This window comes from Seriola dumerili, unplaced genomic scaffold (genome assembly GCF_002260705.1).
Source record: "Seriola dumerili isolate Sdu_G_001 unplaced genomic scaffold, Sdu_1.0 BDQW01000002.1, whole genome shotgun sequence".
Classification (NCBI taxonomy): domain Eukaryota; kingdom Metazoa; phylum Chordata; class Actinopteri; order Carangiformes; family Carangidae; genus Seriola; species Seriola dumerili.
Genome location: NW_019174257.1, coordinates 11,098,085 through 11,114,893, shown reverse-complemented (window position 1 = coordinate 11,114,893; position 16,809 = coordinate 11,098,085). Strand labels below are relative to the sequence as shown.

At 40.8% G+C, this 16,809-nt stretch overlaps 1 protein-coding gene across 1 annotated transcript in view; it reads right to left on the bottom strand.

The window, feature by feature from the left end:
• Positions 1-16,809, bottom strand: part of LOC111237494 (contactin-associated protein-like 4) — a 119,616-nt gene that overhangs the window by 43,956 nt on the left and 58,851 nt on the right. Inside the window, exons 6-10 of the mRNA XM_022766650.1 lie at positions 10,274-10,449; positions 8,396-8,536; positions 6,456-6,723; positions 4,511-4,660; positions 701-872 (exon numbers count right to left, since the gene is read on the bottom strand). Coding sequence (XP_022622371.1) covers positions 701-872; positions 4,511-4,660; positions 6,456-6,723; positions 8,396-8,536; positions 10,274-10,449 — 907 coding nt within the window. The remainder of the gene's footprint in view (positions 1-700; positions 873-4,510; positions 4,661-6,455; positions 6,724-8,395; positions 8,537-10,273; positions 10,450-16,809) is intronic.

The window sequence follows — 16,809 nt, the reverse complement described above, 5'->3', positions numbered from 1 at the left end:
AGTTCAACAGTGTGGTATTGATGTGTGTGTTTGAACGTTTTCTGGAGGAATCATTTTTAGCAGACAATCAAATTATTGCCATTTTTGTTTTGGAATGGAATTTGCTGATAATATCACCTGACCAGACTTAAGTCCTTGTTGTCTGGTCTACATGCTTGTTGTTTTCAGAGTCATAGAGTGACAAATTCCAAGTCTAATTAATTAGCCTTGTTAACTGTGGTGTTTTTGTGTTGAGGTCACTTCAGTACATTGACAGTCCCGTCTCTATCGCTGCACTTGAGTCCTCATCCGACTTTAAAGAAGACAGCAGCTAATGACATTAAAATTTCAATCTGTGTATTTTATTGAGCATGGTGAAAGGAGAAACACTCTCTGAGCAATGCATTTAGAATATGAATGTGTGCTCCAAACCAAGAGTAAAATGCAAATATATCCCAAACTGAGTATTTATTCTGACCACTGTTTTCATTAATCCTGAAATGACTGTGAAAACCACTTTGAACCCAAATAATGCACAAAGCAGAGGAACTTTACATGAAAAGTCAATGAGTTCAGTCACAGCCAAGGAAAGAAATAAAAGTGGACTGGTGCCACAACAAGTGTGTACATGTGGCATCCCACATGACACCTCTGGGATGTGTGGGGCTCATGGTAACAGCAGTAAAGAAAACACATTCTGATGGTATTTTTGGAGACTAACCTGTCGATGATGCCGCACATATCAATCTGCAAGTGGCTGTAGTTTCCCAGCAACCTTTGCTGCACTTTAATCAGGTCAACAGGTTGATCATCCAGTGTCAAGAGACGCATGCAGCCCTGAAACATGTTGAAGGGGTTCCTACAGTAATGACTGCTCTGCTGGGCAGGACAACCTGAGGAGGGAAACAGACGACACACTCCATCAGTGGCTGGCCTCCACTTTGTGTTTGTTTAGAAGCTGTTTTCTTGGTGTCATTTATAAACATGGAATTAAATTAATTTCAATGAATTCTAAGACAAGCAAGAAAAACACCTTACTCCCCCAGTAGCCCCAAAGTGTCTCCTGATTAAAGCATAAAAAAATGATACCATGTAGACTCAACTCACATCCACTCTCAACTGAGAGATCTACCTATCTGTCATCTGAATATAAACCAATATGTTCGAGCACATTCAAATTCTTCAGGCTGTACATGTCTCAAGAAACTAAACAGATACCATAGAGTCAGATGAAAACAACACTGGAGTGTAAAGCGTCAGAATAGTATTATTGTCATGATAAAAATAAAAGTAAATAAGTATTGATATTAAAGGTCCCATATCATATCAAGTGAAATTTCTCTCTTTTCATTATAAAGCAGGTCTAGGTTCTACATTAAAACTGTATCAAAGTATCAAAGCGATCAGTCCACAGAGAAATGCACACAGCCTGTATTCAGAAACTGAGCTTTAAAGTGAGCCGTTAGGACTTCTGTAACTTTTTGATGTCACAACAAAGCAGTGACCGTGTTCAGCAATGCCCCAAGCTTCGCCCACCTGGACCAGGATTTGGTCTCTCTGACTGTTTACCTGAAATCTGCTATATTTTTATTCAGTCACTCAGAAAATAGTCAGGCAATCAGAGGAGAGGCTCAGAGCCTCCTCTTTTCTGATTGGCTCACTGACCTGTTGTTACTAGAGCTCCAGAGAGATGCCTCAGAGAGATGTAAAACTACATTGAGATGGTTTTTGGTTTTTAAAACCACAAATATGGACTGTGGCACATTTAGCTGTAACGTAAAAGTTAAAGTTAAGGTAAAATCAGGAATGACATTTAATGAATATATGTAGTATACTGTTGTTATATACACCAGTATAGTGGCTGGAGATGCTCTTCATAATAACTGATATATCAGCTGGTGATGATGGCAGTATATGTCTGACTTCCTAAGGTCTAGTGTGAGGGTATGGATGTCAGTTTTAATATATGTTTTGCATCTCACTGTGATATACTATAGACGTTAAAACTATTATTACCATTAATGGGGTGTTAGACGTTAATGGTATATCATTAAAAGTGTGATATCCTTCCTGACTGCCAGACTGTGAAAAACACTGAATGTTTCTCATCCCAAGACAAGTTGAAAATGAATGCCAACAAAGTGACGTGACACAGGATGACAAACAACAGGCCAACAGACACAGTCACTGCCACTGTCATCCAGGAAGCTGCTTCCCCAGGTTTGTTCTCACCAGGACTCTTCATAGAGTTGGTCGCTGGGCAAAACTGAGCAATCAGGCAAGAAGGGTCTTGGTATGGAGAGATGACTAAGAATCCAATGGTCACTCTGGCTGAGCTCCAGTGATCCTGTGTGGAGATAGAGAAACTTCCAGAGAGGTTCTTGGTCAAGTCTCTTGCCAACGCCCTTCTCCCCTGATTGCTGAATTTGGGTGGTAGTCAGCTCTAGGACGAGTCCCGGTTGTTCCAAATTTCTTCCATTTAAGAATTATGGAGCTCTTGGGCACCTTGAATGCATCAGAAATGATTTTGCAGCCTTCTGTGTCTCGACTCATCCTGTCCCTGAGCTCTGCAGGCAGTTCCTTCCTCCTCATGGCTTGATTTTCACTCTGATATGCATTGTCAGCTTTGAGACCTTAAAGTATATAGATAGATGTGTGTCTTACCAAATCAGCTGAACTACCACAGGTGGACTCCAAACAAGGTGTAGAAACATCTCAAAGATGATGAAGAGAAATTGGTGGCACCAGAGCTAAATTTCAAGTTTTTGAATATTCTAAAATCCTGTTTTCACTTTTGTCATTATGGGGTATTGGGTGTAAATTGATGCAGGAACAAATGAATAATAAAAAAAAACGCCATAAGGCTGCGACATAACAAAATGTGAAAACGTGAAGGGGTCTGAATACTGTCTGAATACACTGTATGTCTTATTTGAGGCAGACCTGTCACATAAAACCACTCCATGACGCCAGAGCCTGTGAATCAGCTCCATGTCTTATCCATCAGTGATTCCCGACGCCTCTGGTTGATCCTGGATGGTGGCAATCTGTGGCCAAATAAAGCACTCCTGCTCCAGGAACTGCAGGCTCTAATTACAGTCAGCCCATCAGGCGCACAGTTCCACACCTCCCAGCAGGGAAGGGGGAAACGATGACTCACTGTTTATTGTCACTCTGAATTTTAGGAGCTCAAAGGAAGATTTTGTAGGAGTCGTTTTCCTTATGGCAGTGCCAATGATGCACTTAGTCATTGTCACTGCACACACTTAGTCACAGCATCCGAGTTGCATCTGTGACTATCATTTTACTCCAGGTTTTAAAAATTCACTTGAGTATGATTCATTATAATAATGACCCACTGCAATTCTTTTTCATCATATAAAGATTGTTTTGTGTTTGAACTGGTAACACTTTAAGTCCCCTGGTTTAGCATTCATGAGCAGAATATAAACATTTGTTAAATGGTTCATAAGGCGCTATAATGTAGTTGTAAGCAGATGTAAGTGCTTATTAATGTAGTTGTCACAAAGTGTACCTTTCGCCTGTGTGCACTCATAAGTAGAGGCTGCTGTATCAACAGACAATGAATGAACCCCTGCCTAATATGCTGTTGGTCCTCCAAAAACGGTGCGACCCGCCAAGGCACTGACTCTACGAGAGCTCTTTGTTGTAAAAATATAAAATGTCTTCAGACGAGAAGTAATGATTGTTATGAATATACTGCACATTAATAAACATTTAAAATGTCATTATCTGTGCTTAAAACTAAATTATAGTGTGTTATGACCCAGATTTTCAATGTTTATATGCCTCTTATGAATACTAATTAGGGTTACTAACTCAACTACTGCTGAACATCCACGAGACATACTCTCATGAATGCACAATGAGATGTGAGTAGTGGGTTAATGTATACATCTGCAGCATACATTATGTGTGCAATTTGTGTGTAAGTGTAAAAGAGCGTGATATGGAGGGTGAAAGAGGACGGTGATGGAAGACAAAGGAATGCATGCAAAAGGAAAGAGGCAAGAAAAAGAAGGAAGAGGAGAGACATCATCTGAAGGAAAGAAACGTCAAAGAGAAAGAGAGGAGGAGGAGGAGACTGGCTCGAAGAGAGATGAGAAAGGAGGAGGGAGGATGAGACTAAGCAGCTTTATGACTTCATGTGTCTCTTGGGGGGGGGGGACTCTAAACCTCCAAAGGAGATCTGGAGATGATAATTATTACCTGAGCACCTCCATGAATTTTAACCAGTTGTTAATGTACACGTCAGCAGTTTTCCCATCCTCACAGCAAAATATTTCAAGTGCCATTTACAATATTTAACAAGAGGAGCATTATAGTTGAAGAAAACTCAAAACCTCCTGCAAGTTGAAGAAACAGACCATCTGTCTTCAGATGCAGCAATGTCTGTGAATTGAGTTTCTAAACTTACTGTATGTCTGTCTCAACATGGCTAACAAGAAAAAAAAAAAGAAAAAAAAAGACAGAAACAGCACACACAATGCAAATCATAATGTCGTCTTACCACCGAAGAAGAGTTGACTCTCTGTGCTTAGAGGAAGGGGGATGCTGGTGTGAGCGGTGGCTCCTTCGTCTTTGTCCACTGTGATGCTCAGATGATCTTGTCTTGAGTTCATCTTCACTGAATGCCACTGACCGTCATTCAGACCTGAACCTAACACCACAAACACACAAACAAATATTAATTACTGTAACTCACATTTCTCTATACTGAGCTCACCTTTTGAAAACTCTTTACAAAGTCAGCACATCAGTGGTCAGCGTGGACAAAACTGTGGATCACTTTTCATTGCTTTGAAACAAAGATGACATCTTTCAATTTTCAGCAACTGTTTCCTAACTCAAACTCAATCACCAGCAAAACTCTAAAACAGACATAAGACAAATTTACTTTAAATTAGACCATGATTTGCTAAAGTCTGCTACATCTAAAAGAAATAAAAGAAATAAAATTGCATGAACTCCTAATTGGACCACACAACACTGAGCATCTGTTTTTATTCCTTGATGAAAGTCTTGTGCCAGAAGAAAGGGGACAGGTGAGGCTGAATACAGACAATGTGATATTTCATATTCTCTCCTAGTCACACATTGGTTTACAGCCCATCCCAGAATGGTGTCACTTTTCCTTCCACCTTACTCTCCTTTCCTCAGACCTGAGGAAGTTTTCTTCTCCTCATGGAAAGTTTATGAAGGGATGTCTTTCTTGGACAGAATGAATGCTGGATGTCTGGACATATCTGCAGAAGATTGCCTGGCTGCAAAGAGATTCTTTCTCACATGTATGAAAGAGAAAACATTACAATATATATAGTGAATATGTAAAGTTTTGCATAGTATTACTGGAACTTTGTGCAGTTGGAATTACTCTATGTAAAAATGGCCAAAAAAAAGAAAAGTTGAGGTATATTGCAGTCTTTCTAATGAATTTCTCTGGGTAGCACAACTCATGTTGTAATGGAATCATGGTTTACACCAAATAAATAAATGAATAAAATAATAGCTATGTCAAACACAATATTGGTACATATTGTAATACCACCTGTTATTAGTGTCATTCTGCTCAGGTCAGTCTGTTCTGAGTGACACAGTTTTCTTGTTGGAAGACAAATGTGGTCAGTGTTCTGGATCTTGAAATACAAATTAAGAGTCTTGGATGAATTAGTGCATTTTGGATGTGAGCTTAATGATTGTAAAAAAAAAAAAAAAAAAATTGAAGCTGAAGCTTGATAAGGACACTCCAGACTTGTGGAGTTGGATCAGATGTGGTACGGTTTATTTACTGTAATAATGAGTAACCAAGTTTGGGGAAATGCAGATTGATAACCAAGAATATTAATTTGAAAAAATAAGAAAAAACTTGACACAACCATTTACTCACTTTTTCAGCAGCAGCTCAAAGTCTTTCTCAGCAGATGGAGTTTAACAGGGGTTATGACTTTCCCACTTTCTATAAGACTTGTTATCGTGTGATCAAAAGTTCTAGATCATGTGACTTAGCTCCAGAAACTCTGTGTGGAGTTTTTTTTTTCAAGGTCAAGAATTCTGTTCTCTCAGCAGTTTCAGACCAAACACGCAACACTTAAGAGTTACTGTAAGGTAGAGCAAGGACGCTGTAGACTACATCTGTAAATGTAAATAACCACTTTGTGTTCTCATCATCTCTGATATATTCTGCCGTGCTTGTGATTTTTTTTCCCACATAATACCGACTGGATCTTAGAGCTGCACAACTCATAACTTTTCCACCATTTTTATGTTCTATCAATGCCTGCATCCCATTGCATCAACATTTTGGAGGTCAGTGTATTTGAGGTCAAAGTTAAGCCAAGTTAAACTAATGAGAACATGTTCCGACATCTCTGTTATTGACCTGAACAACATGGTCAACAGATTCACAGATTCTGTCCAAAATGACAGAGGCGATGCGGGATCATGGTGGGACCAACCTGCGCTGAGCTCCAGTGGGGCCCTGCCTGCTTTATTGACCCGGAGACGGAGTCTGGCCTCACTCAGGTACAACCAGACCGTGCTTGCCAGCTGAGGGAGGTCAAAGGTCAAGAGCAGCCCCGCCTTGTTCCATGTCCTGAACTGCAGCGCCACAGTGAAAAGCCCTGATGACCATGATGTCAGTCCGGGCAACTGTAGGAAGCTGTGGGAGTCGGTGAACGTCATGGCGACTGAAACTGGCTCAGCACAAGAAAAGGTCACATTGCCCTGAGAAAAAGAGTGAGGGAGAGAGAGAGAGCAATGATTATAAAGAGATAATAAAGCATGAATATTCATCAGTTGCAGAGGCTGACTCAGTTTAACTTGATGTCACAGAGGTCTCAGCAGCCGCTCTCTGAAAAAGACACCTGTATTACCATATTGATATGAGCTGAGCGGCTAAAACAAGCTGGAAAACCTGAAGCTTCAGGGTCACAAAGCATTTGCCCCCACTTCCACTGTTTGAAGATATTAATCCCAGCATGGCACTGGGAAATAGAGTTGATACAAACTAAACAGATTTAAAGCTGGAATCATTGTTTTTTAGATTTAAGTACATTATAAGAACTAAACTGTGTCTCTGTGGGAAAATGAAGATACATGTATCATTGAGGGAGGTCTCCTACACAACGCATAAAAACTGCATCATAAAAACTTCTCTCTGTTGTGATTAATACACACCACAAAGTGTTGTTTTCTGTCTCTCCTTTGTCCTTGTCTCCTTCTTTCCTTACTTCTCATTTTCATTCTCTACCTCCTTTTCTCACTAATTTATTTTTCTTCCTCTGTAGTTTCTTTGCTTTGGGCTTTGTAACTCCAAAATGTGGATGTGCTGACATTGGTGATGATAATGAAGGAGATTATGGTGATGCTAATGACAATGGTGATGATGATGGGTGTAAAAATAAAGGAGATGATGATGCAGATGTTGAAAATAATGATGATAATAATAATAATCATGATGGTGACCACTAGCATAATGATGACACTGATTCACAGAAAAGGGAGAAAGGAGAAAAGGGGAGGAGGAAGAGCACAAAAAGTCTGAAGTGAAGAAAAGTGATCAACTTGCTCTGAAGTTTGTTCAGAGCATTTGATTAGAGTCCTGACAGAGGGCGTTAACAAATGAGGATCTACAGGCGTGATCAAAAGATATCAAAGGATACAATGACAGGGATTTACGACAATCAAGAGAACATTTCAAGCTATATTAAATAAAAGTTAGTTTGTGTCTTTGTTGACCGCTTACTTGCACGGTGCCATTTGAGGCAAAGCCCCACCTGCTGGCAGCGGAAGAAAAGTGCAGTTGTGGAACTGTCTTAAACAACTACTTTCAATAGAAAGTATCTGAATCCTGCTGGAAAAGTTGCTAAATGTTGGTGTCTGGACCTGTCAAGTGGTCACAAGATATATCTGATCAGTTGGAAGATGACTGACATAAAGGGAAGAAAAAAAAAAGATACAACACTTTTCTCAAATCAAAAACACTGACATTTCTCAAATCTTTACTTTCTCGCATTTGAAATACTGTAGAATTTTATCCTTTCATGACAAAAAAATATTAAAATGAAACAATCTAAGAGAACATGGCACTAGTTGAACTGTTACTAGACCTGTGTAAGCTGTAATAAAGGGTCATGAGAAGGAACTATTTCGCTATAATGACTCATAAGTCAAAAACTTTGGGAATCACTCATCTATAGGAAAACAGACAACAAGACTTTACTCCTACAAACCAATGGCCTCCTGATGTATCCCCTTTCACATCTCAGCTCCGTCGCTCCCCGACTCTACCCCAACGTATCTCAACAATTACAACTTTGTCTGTCTGGTGAACTCTGAATGGCAGATGACCACAATGAGGCAACAAATATGCTGAAACACAATGACTTACCACTACAATGACCTGGTGGTTGTTCTGTTTAGCCAGGTTTATCAGCTTGAGGTCGTTGTAGAGCAGGTTTTCCAGGCAGCCATGGAAATTCCTATTGGACAAGATGGGTTTCTGTAGTCCATGGCTCTGGACAGCTCCCACACTTAGCTACATACACAAGAAAACAACACATGTGATATATGTAAACACAAAGGCCAAAGGTAAGACTGTAAAACATTTGACCTGCAGAGCACATGGCTTTGGTTCATTTTGACAGCGGAAAAGAAAATTGAAATAAATCAAAACATGCTGTGAAACTGACTCCCCATTCATGGATTTGTAGTCATTAATCTGCTCACACCTTTCACTAGAATATGACTAATAGGGGCGTCGAGTAGCTCGGTTGGTTGAGCAACCTTCCCATTTCCTGTCTCTCTCTACTGCACTGTCAATAAATGCATAAAAGGCCCAAAAAAATAATTAAAAAAAATAATATGGCTAATATCTAATGAATACAACATTAAAGTAGGTAATGAGTGACATGCCTGGGACCACTCAGTAAACTACAATAGGTGATGATTAAAATAAATTTATAAAAATCCCTATCTCTGGTTAGTCTTCTTTGTCTTAAATCAATGTATTTTATTCTGGTACAAGGAAAAAAACTCCACGTCAGAAACAGTATAGAATCTGTTTGATGATTCCCTGCCACAGCAGCCTATTACACTAAAACTGTTACAAGGATAGGGTCACACAGAGGGCATATATGACTCCTCTTAGTTATTTTCCCTTTTCCCTGAAAAGCAAATTCCAGCCAGAACCAGTCTCCGACAAGCCTTCCCAGCATGCCATTGGGAAAAACCTTCAAGACCAGACAGTCTGAACCATCTCTAACAAGGTTCGAGGTGTCAACAAAGGTTGAAATGCTCTTTTTCAGTTATACACCAGGGACTGTAGGAAAGAAACTTCCTAACTTGTAGATCCTATCTTAATGGTTCAGTAACCATGGTAATTAAGGTTAGGAATTTAGGAAAAAAAATGTATTGTATTTCACATTTTTCATAACTTCTTAAATTAACCATTAAGCTGTCCTAACTTTCACTTTTCCACCAATTGTTTCATCCATATGGCTTTTATTGCTTTTACACAACCAACTTAATGTCAACAGATGGACTTTATTCACTGAGAGACTTATGGCAGACCCTAATGACATGTTGTGGCTTGATGACATAATGCCTGTTAGCAGTTCCCAGGCCATGCAGTTAGCTGAGCAGTTACGACCGGCTTTGGAGAGTTCAACCTGGTGACATGAGGCTCTCTCCTGGCTGTGGTGCAACTGACTAATGTGCTTCGTTTTATTTTTTGCCAAAGGAGATTTTCAGAGTGAAGCGGCCATTTTCTGTACATTTCAATGAGATATGTCATGGGTTACAAAAATACCATATCACCAGATGAGAAAAGTAGCAGACAAGGTTCATAACCAATATCGGATAACCTGAGATAAGACAGGATGAAGTCACATTCCTAAAGTTAGTTGGGATTTGCTTCTGTAATACCAGATAGGGGAAAATCCTATTTTATACTCTTTCCGTCTTAACTGAAGACTTAATATAGGAAGTTTCTCTAATACAACCCCAGATGATTTAACAGTGATTCAGATACATATATAACAGTAATTTCTACCACAGCATCAGGTGGCTGGAGAAGTGAAATGGTGGAAGTGGTTTGAGAATGAAAACTGGAACCAACTGCAACCAACATGAACTCAAGCTGAACATAGCTGCCATATTCCCTACAGTACAAAACTACAATCTCTGTGTGACCACCTCTCAAGTGTGCAGGAGGGGAATGTTACATTTTAAATATAGTATCATTTTAAAATACGTGTTTTTGTGTGCTATTCACCTGGTGAATATCCCAGTGGCTGAGCTCGGCTGGTGTGTGAACCTGCTGTGTGTTTTTATCCACAGTGAGGTTGAGGTGAGTGCTGAGCCGCTCCAGCTTTACGTGATGCCAGTGCTGGTCATCCAGCAGACTACCCACAGAAACAAGGAGCTGACCACCAGAGGATGAACTCATACCTGCGAGGGTAAGAAAATCAATCAGTTATGTTGTCATGATGGTGCCTTTAATGCAGGAATCCTCATTTATGCCCTTCCTCCTGTGGATCTTTGATTGAGGTATACACCTAGGTAAAAACAAAGACAATTCAAGGTCAGCATACTGCGTCTTATTTTCTGGCAGCAGGAAAACCTCAAAGGTTCATGTTTGATGTATCAAAACAAGAAAGCGTCACGGAGACGTTGCAGCTTCAGTGGAACATTTTCATCTTTGTTTCAAACGGGGAACAGGTCACTGAGGTCACCCGCTCTCGTTAGAGAGCACATATCTGTATGCTGGAGGGGAGGAATGCGGAGTATGATAAATGATGAAGCTGCAAAATGAGAGCAGGACATAATTAATGACAGGCCCAACACCAGCAGGTCCAAATTGGTGGCTCCATCTCTGCATCCTCTAACGTGTTGGGAGAGAAAAGAGTTTCTGCTGACAGAAAGAGCTACAACAGAAGGAGAGAGATGTGCTCACTCATTAATTATGAAAGACATTTCCTTCATGACAGACAGACAGAGGAGAAGGAGAAGTTTTCCAGAAAAAAAGGCAAACTATTCCTTTAATGACTGGGCCATTTAACGAGGTGACATATTTCATTACAGGTTGAACAAGTGGAAATAGAGAGGGTGAGATCAATACAAGAAGTCTGAGGGAAACAATTATAGAAACACTTAACTTTCCTTCATGAAACGCCCTTTGCTCTCTGTCACTCTTAATATTCCCCATTCCTCTTCTCCCTGCCTGCATGTTCCTGAGGAGGGAGCTTCATTTGCAGAGCAACCAAACTTGCCGTCATCGTGTCGTCCAGCTGGAAGGAACGCAGCTGTGTTACAGTGCAATAACGGCTTGATTTATCCACAGTGAACGGACTAATATTGAATGTTGTTGTCTTTAAGCTGAGGAGTCTGTGCTGAACACTCCAATCCACTGCCCAGGAGTCTGCCGTTCCAGACAGCTCCCCGAGGCAATATCACCTAATCATATTCTGTTTGCTATTCCATTATGGCTCTTCCCTCAAGTTCTAAATCTGTTTATGAAGGACGACAATGACAGGTCTTATCAGGAGACAGACTGTTATAATTGTTTCAGGATTTCAGCATCACGTGGTGCCGGTATTTGAAATACAGCTTGACTGTAAAAATAATGTACTTCCTCTAAACCAATTCTCAGCTTTAGTCACAGTGGGGAATTGAGTTTATTACCATGAAACAAACTGGGGGAAAAAAAGCAAACAGCACAGAGATATTCATGGCAAGAAAGTCGCTGCTGTCTCGGGTCTCTCTCTCAGTCCCTCTTCTATTTTAATCAATGAAGTTTGAACAAAAAACATGTTGACAAATCATACAAATAAACAGAGCAAAGTCAATAAGACATGAAATGAATCAATAAAAATTAGCGATATACAGGACAGAATGAAAGTAGGTAAGATGAAGACAACCACACTCCACGCAAGCCCCATGAGGATCTGAACTAAATTGGATTTGTATTAGCATGCTAAGTACAAGCATGCTTACATACTCACAATGATAATGTATAATGTAATGTTGACCACTGCCACCATCTTACTTTAGCATATGATCACGCAAACAATTAACATTAGTTTTGTAGGGATTTGGTTAGCTAAAGTATTGTAGTGGGTAGTGCGTTAGCATGCTGGTAGCTGGTGATATTATAGACATAAGTGAATATCAGTTGTTATGGATGGTTGTGTTGAGTGTGTGGGTGCAGTCAAAGAGATGGGTGGTTCTGGGATGTTCTCTGCACTCTCACACCCACACATAAACTCATTTTGAAACCATGTTCTTTTATTTGGTAGGATGGGTCAAGGGCCATGATTCATTCTAAGCACTTCCTAAGTTGTGGCCATTGGTGACATAAGTGCAACCAATTACACAGTGATGGTCAACTATGGACAACTATGCAGGCCTACCTCTCAGATAATGCTGCCTAACAAGGGTGTTGGGGCAGTCGCTATAGTTTAACCTGAACAAATACAGTGCAGATATAAGGCTGGGTCATGCTGACAAATATCTGCTCTTTGCTAGGGTGAGAATATGATTCAAGAATGCTTTAAAGAGGCACTAGGTAAGACAGTGATAAATTTGTCTGATATAATGAGCAACTACCAGTAAGACTTGTAGAGCTAGATGAGTAGGGATTAAGTGCCGAAGTACTGAGCAGGCCATGGTATCCAGATAAAACTGCTTCTCAAACCAGCGGGGCTGGCCATGAGCAGTTGAACAGTTTGCCTTTCAACTATGTAACTCTGTGTGGAACTTTTTTGAGATACAAACTGCTGCAGCTGCACAGAATGACCCAGCAGTAGGCAGCTTGTTATAGAGTGGAGTAGTGCAGTACAGTAAGAGCCCCTTTGCTATCTTTGCTGTTCCAGGCTCCTCTGAAAACAGTGATGCTGCTGACTGAAACTCTTACGAGGTTGTTTACAACAGGAACTCCTGGAGGCTCACTGTAAATCACTGTAGACTAAGTGGAATGGAGTAAGCAAATGCAACAGTAATCACCACAATTCATAGTCTTGTATTTTCTCTGCCAACTGGCAGACTTTGTCCAGAGAGATTCATCTCTTTTCAAGAGCACTCTGCAGATGCCTGGGGGAGGATCTGGCTAAAGCTTTTGTTGCTCTGTGCGATTAGTGAAAACCTTTGGTGATCGTGCTGATGTTTTGTTACTGTAAAATCTGAAATATTCTTTTACGGTGCAAAAACACAACCAGCAACCAGAAACCAACCATAGCATGTCCTTATCATTGAGAATACAGAGAAAAGACAAGCTTTCGTTTAGCATGCAGCTTGCCCTGCACGCCTCTTTGATGCCATCCTAATTTAGTCAGCAACACTTAACACCATTCGTCCAGAACGCACTGGACCAAAACACTGTAGCCCTCAGTATATTTACTACAGTGTATTACAGCCTCCCAGTGACAGTTCAGAATTGAATTGAATTATGAAGCAGTGGGCCAAATTATAGCAAAATGACAATTTGATAAATGTAAAGCAGAGAGGAAATTAGATGGTTTTGGATAGCAGACATAAATCTTAATGAGCCAGCCAATTTATTTCAACTGCTTGGACAGCTACAGGCAGATAGAGAGGGTCTATCTCTCACTGTTGTATTTATTTGTTTGTTTGCCTGTCTGTCTGCTCATTGCGTGTTGGTCTGTCTGTCTGTCTGTCTGTCTGTTTTGATTCAGACATTAATTTATGCAAATGGCTGTTATCCACTGACTAACAAAAACACATCTGCTCTGTCTTAAGTCTTTATGTTTGTGTGTTTATAAGCTATATGTTTCCCTGATGCTCAGTGTTACCCATCTTTAGGGCCTGAGTATGTCTCAGAAAATCTCTCACACTGTGCTATGGAGATAATACATCTAAATCTTCAGGTTTTATTTATGCCCCCCAAGTTTGATTTGATTTGATCTCCTCTCTTCTCTTCTCCTCTCCTCTCTTCTCCTCTCTTCTCCTCTCCTCTCCTCTCCTCTCCTCTCCTCTCCTCTCCTCTCGTGCCAGCAGCTGACTGTGGAGGAGCATGCTGTGGCTCAGGGTGGATGCTCCGAGCTATTGATCTAAATTACACTGTCTACAGACTGCAAACTCCTGGGAGAGTAAGAGAGAGGGAGGGCTGTGCGAAAGGGGGGGGGGACAAAGCGCATGCAATTGAAAAAGGCAAATAATCGCCTCTGAAACAAAAAATCTAGCAGGACCAGAACTGGGGCGACATATGAGAAAGTCTGAGATAAATAACAATGGAAAGGGAGGAAAATAGAAAAGGCAGAAAAAGAAAAGGTGGGGGGCAGCGAGGCGGACAGAGACACAGAGAGCCAGAGAGAGAAGCCTGCAGTGACAGCACTGTGATTGAGGCAGAGCATGTTTTTATTTTTTTCAGTGTTGGCTGTATTGCTGGATTATCATAGCTCAATCTAATCTTTGCTCCGTTACAAAAACTAGGGGTTGTTTATTTTCGTTCCCGGTTACCCAGAGTTCTTTGAACATTTTGTTGAGTATCAGCTGGGGTCTAGCAGGGAGATGTGACAGGCGTCACTCAGGGAGCTGATGTCGGACTGATGGCTTTCACAGATGACACCTCGGCTGACAGACACTAGACAATACCACCAGGGAATTAATGCACTTCCACCTCTTCCTAACTAGAGGGTATCGGACAATATTCTGTTTTTATTGTGGGATTGTAGAGTGGGAGTGACAGAGGGAGGTTAAGATAACTGTGAAGGATGGGAGGAAACAGAGAGAGGGTGGGTTGAATACAGAAAATTCTGAGTTTCGCAAAAATCTGCTTCATTTTTCTCAGAAAAGTTTCTGTGGAAACTCAAGATTTTTAGTGCATGTGCTCTTCTGTGATCACATTATGTAGACTTTTGTATGCACTAAATCCCCAAACTACGGCCCGCGGGCCACATCCGGCCCGCCAAAGCAATTGGAGTGGCCCACTTAACGATCCCAGACAATCCCTCTAAACATCAACCGATTTTTATTAAATTGCATTTTCCTATCATAACATCATAACATATCCGTACTTAAAGGTTGGCATTCTAATTAAAATTGACCATAGTTATGAGCTATTTATAGTTAATAGTGGCTCATCTTCACCTCCTCACACAATGGTATATTCTGACGTGACTTTGATCGTGTCCGAGCCAGCGTCAAGCTGCAAAGTTCTGAGGTGGGAATCTGTCATGAAGGTGGTTGTGTCCTGCATAAACTTCATCAGAGCAAACGGACTTAAACACAGGCAGTTCCAAGCCTTTCTCTCTGAGCTAGAATCAGCCCACGGAGACGTGCTTTACCACACTGAAGTCCGCTGGTTAAGCCGGGGCAGAGTTTTGAAGCGTTTTTACGACCTGCTACCCGAAATCAATGCCTTTCTCCTGACAAAGGGAAAAACTGTCCCAGAGCTGATCGACACAGAATGGAAATGGGACCTCGCCTTTATTAACAGATGTGTCAGAAATTTTAAACGGCCTCAACTTGCAGCTCCAAGGCAAGGGAAAACTAATCTGACATGTATTCCCACATCAAAGTATTTGAGCTTAAACTAGCGCTGCTAGACAGGTGCAAAAACAAGACTTCACCCATCTCGCTGCTACTCGAAGCCTCAGCCTCTCAGTCTGATGAAACCGCGCGGTCCCGTTCGCTCAATCTCCAGAGAAGGTTGCAAAGGACGCACTAGGAAACACCTGTAGGGCGTGAGTTCTGGTTGTGCGGTTCGGTGAGACTTCATGTCCACGTCTAAAGGAAATCCCACAGCAACAAATTCCAGAAACTCTTTTGCTGCCGACATTAACGATACACCCTGCCTATTCTCTTCAATTTTAAGCTGGCTGAGTTGCAGACTGTTATGTGCCTGAAAGACGCTATTATCAAGACCCCCAACACGTCTTTCGATCTTATTGTACATATTGCTGACCCCATCCCTATATATTTTGAGACCTACCACCAACATAAGTAAGCACGCACAAAAAAGATAGTCCACAAGTTATTATGCCGAGCAACATACCATATATCTATCAGCGTGAGCTAAGACTTGTGGGCGAGCGAGCGAGTGAGAGGCGGTCCATGAATAAAAAATCATGCACGCCCAAAACTCACACGTACTCTATCAGAACGGCTACACAAAATTCTATATCACACACCCTATGCATTCAGTCTCTTGAGAACTGCGCTGTAACTCGGAATGTAAAATCCTGACATCGATCTCCTTACCAGTCAGAAGCAAGCCCACCAGCTCACATCTGATATGGTAAAGCACTACTAGATTTCAATAAGACAATAGATATTAAACAAATTGTCATTATATAATCCTCTTTTTCTTATAGTGCAACATCGTTCATACATCTGACTTCTGACCATCTATTCCTGTAATTTAATATTATTTCACTACCTGTACTAAGACCAGTAAACAACTTACGTCTTTGTTTAACCTCAACTGTACCTGTTAACCAAAAATCACCAATCATCCTCATTCTATACTTTGAACATTACCATCAAAGTTTGTTTGTTATTTTACTACATTAAAATAAATGAGATATCTGTCTGCGTACTTCAATAATAAAACAACATGTGAAAGACTATTATTATTATTACTATTTTTTTTGCAAATCAAACAAGGTGTGCCAAAGCCAAACGAAGGCCAAGCATACAACAAATTTATCATTGTAATCTCTCACATAGTATAAACTGGTTTAGTCACCCTGGGCCACATATCATTTCCTGTTAATAGGAACTAAACCATCGGCCCACCCAATCTCCAGAAAGGAAAGTTTGATGTGGCCCCCACATGAAAATCTCTCTCTT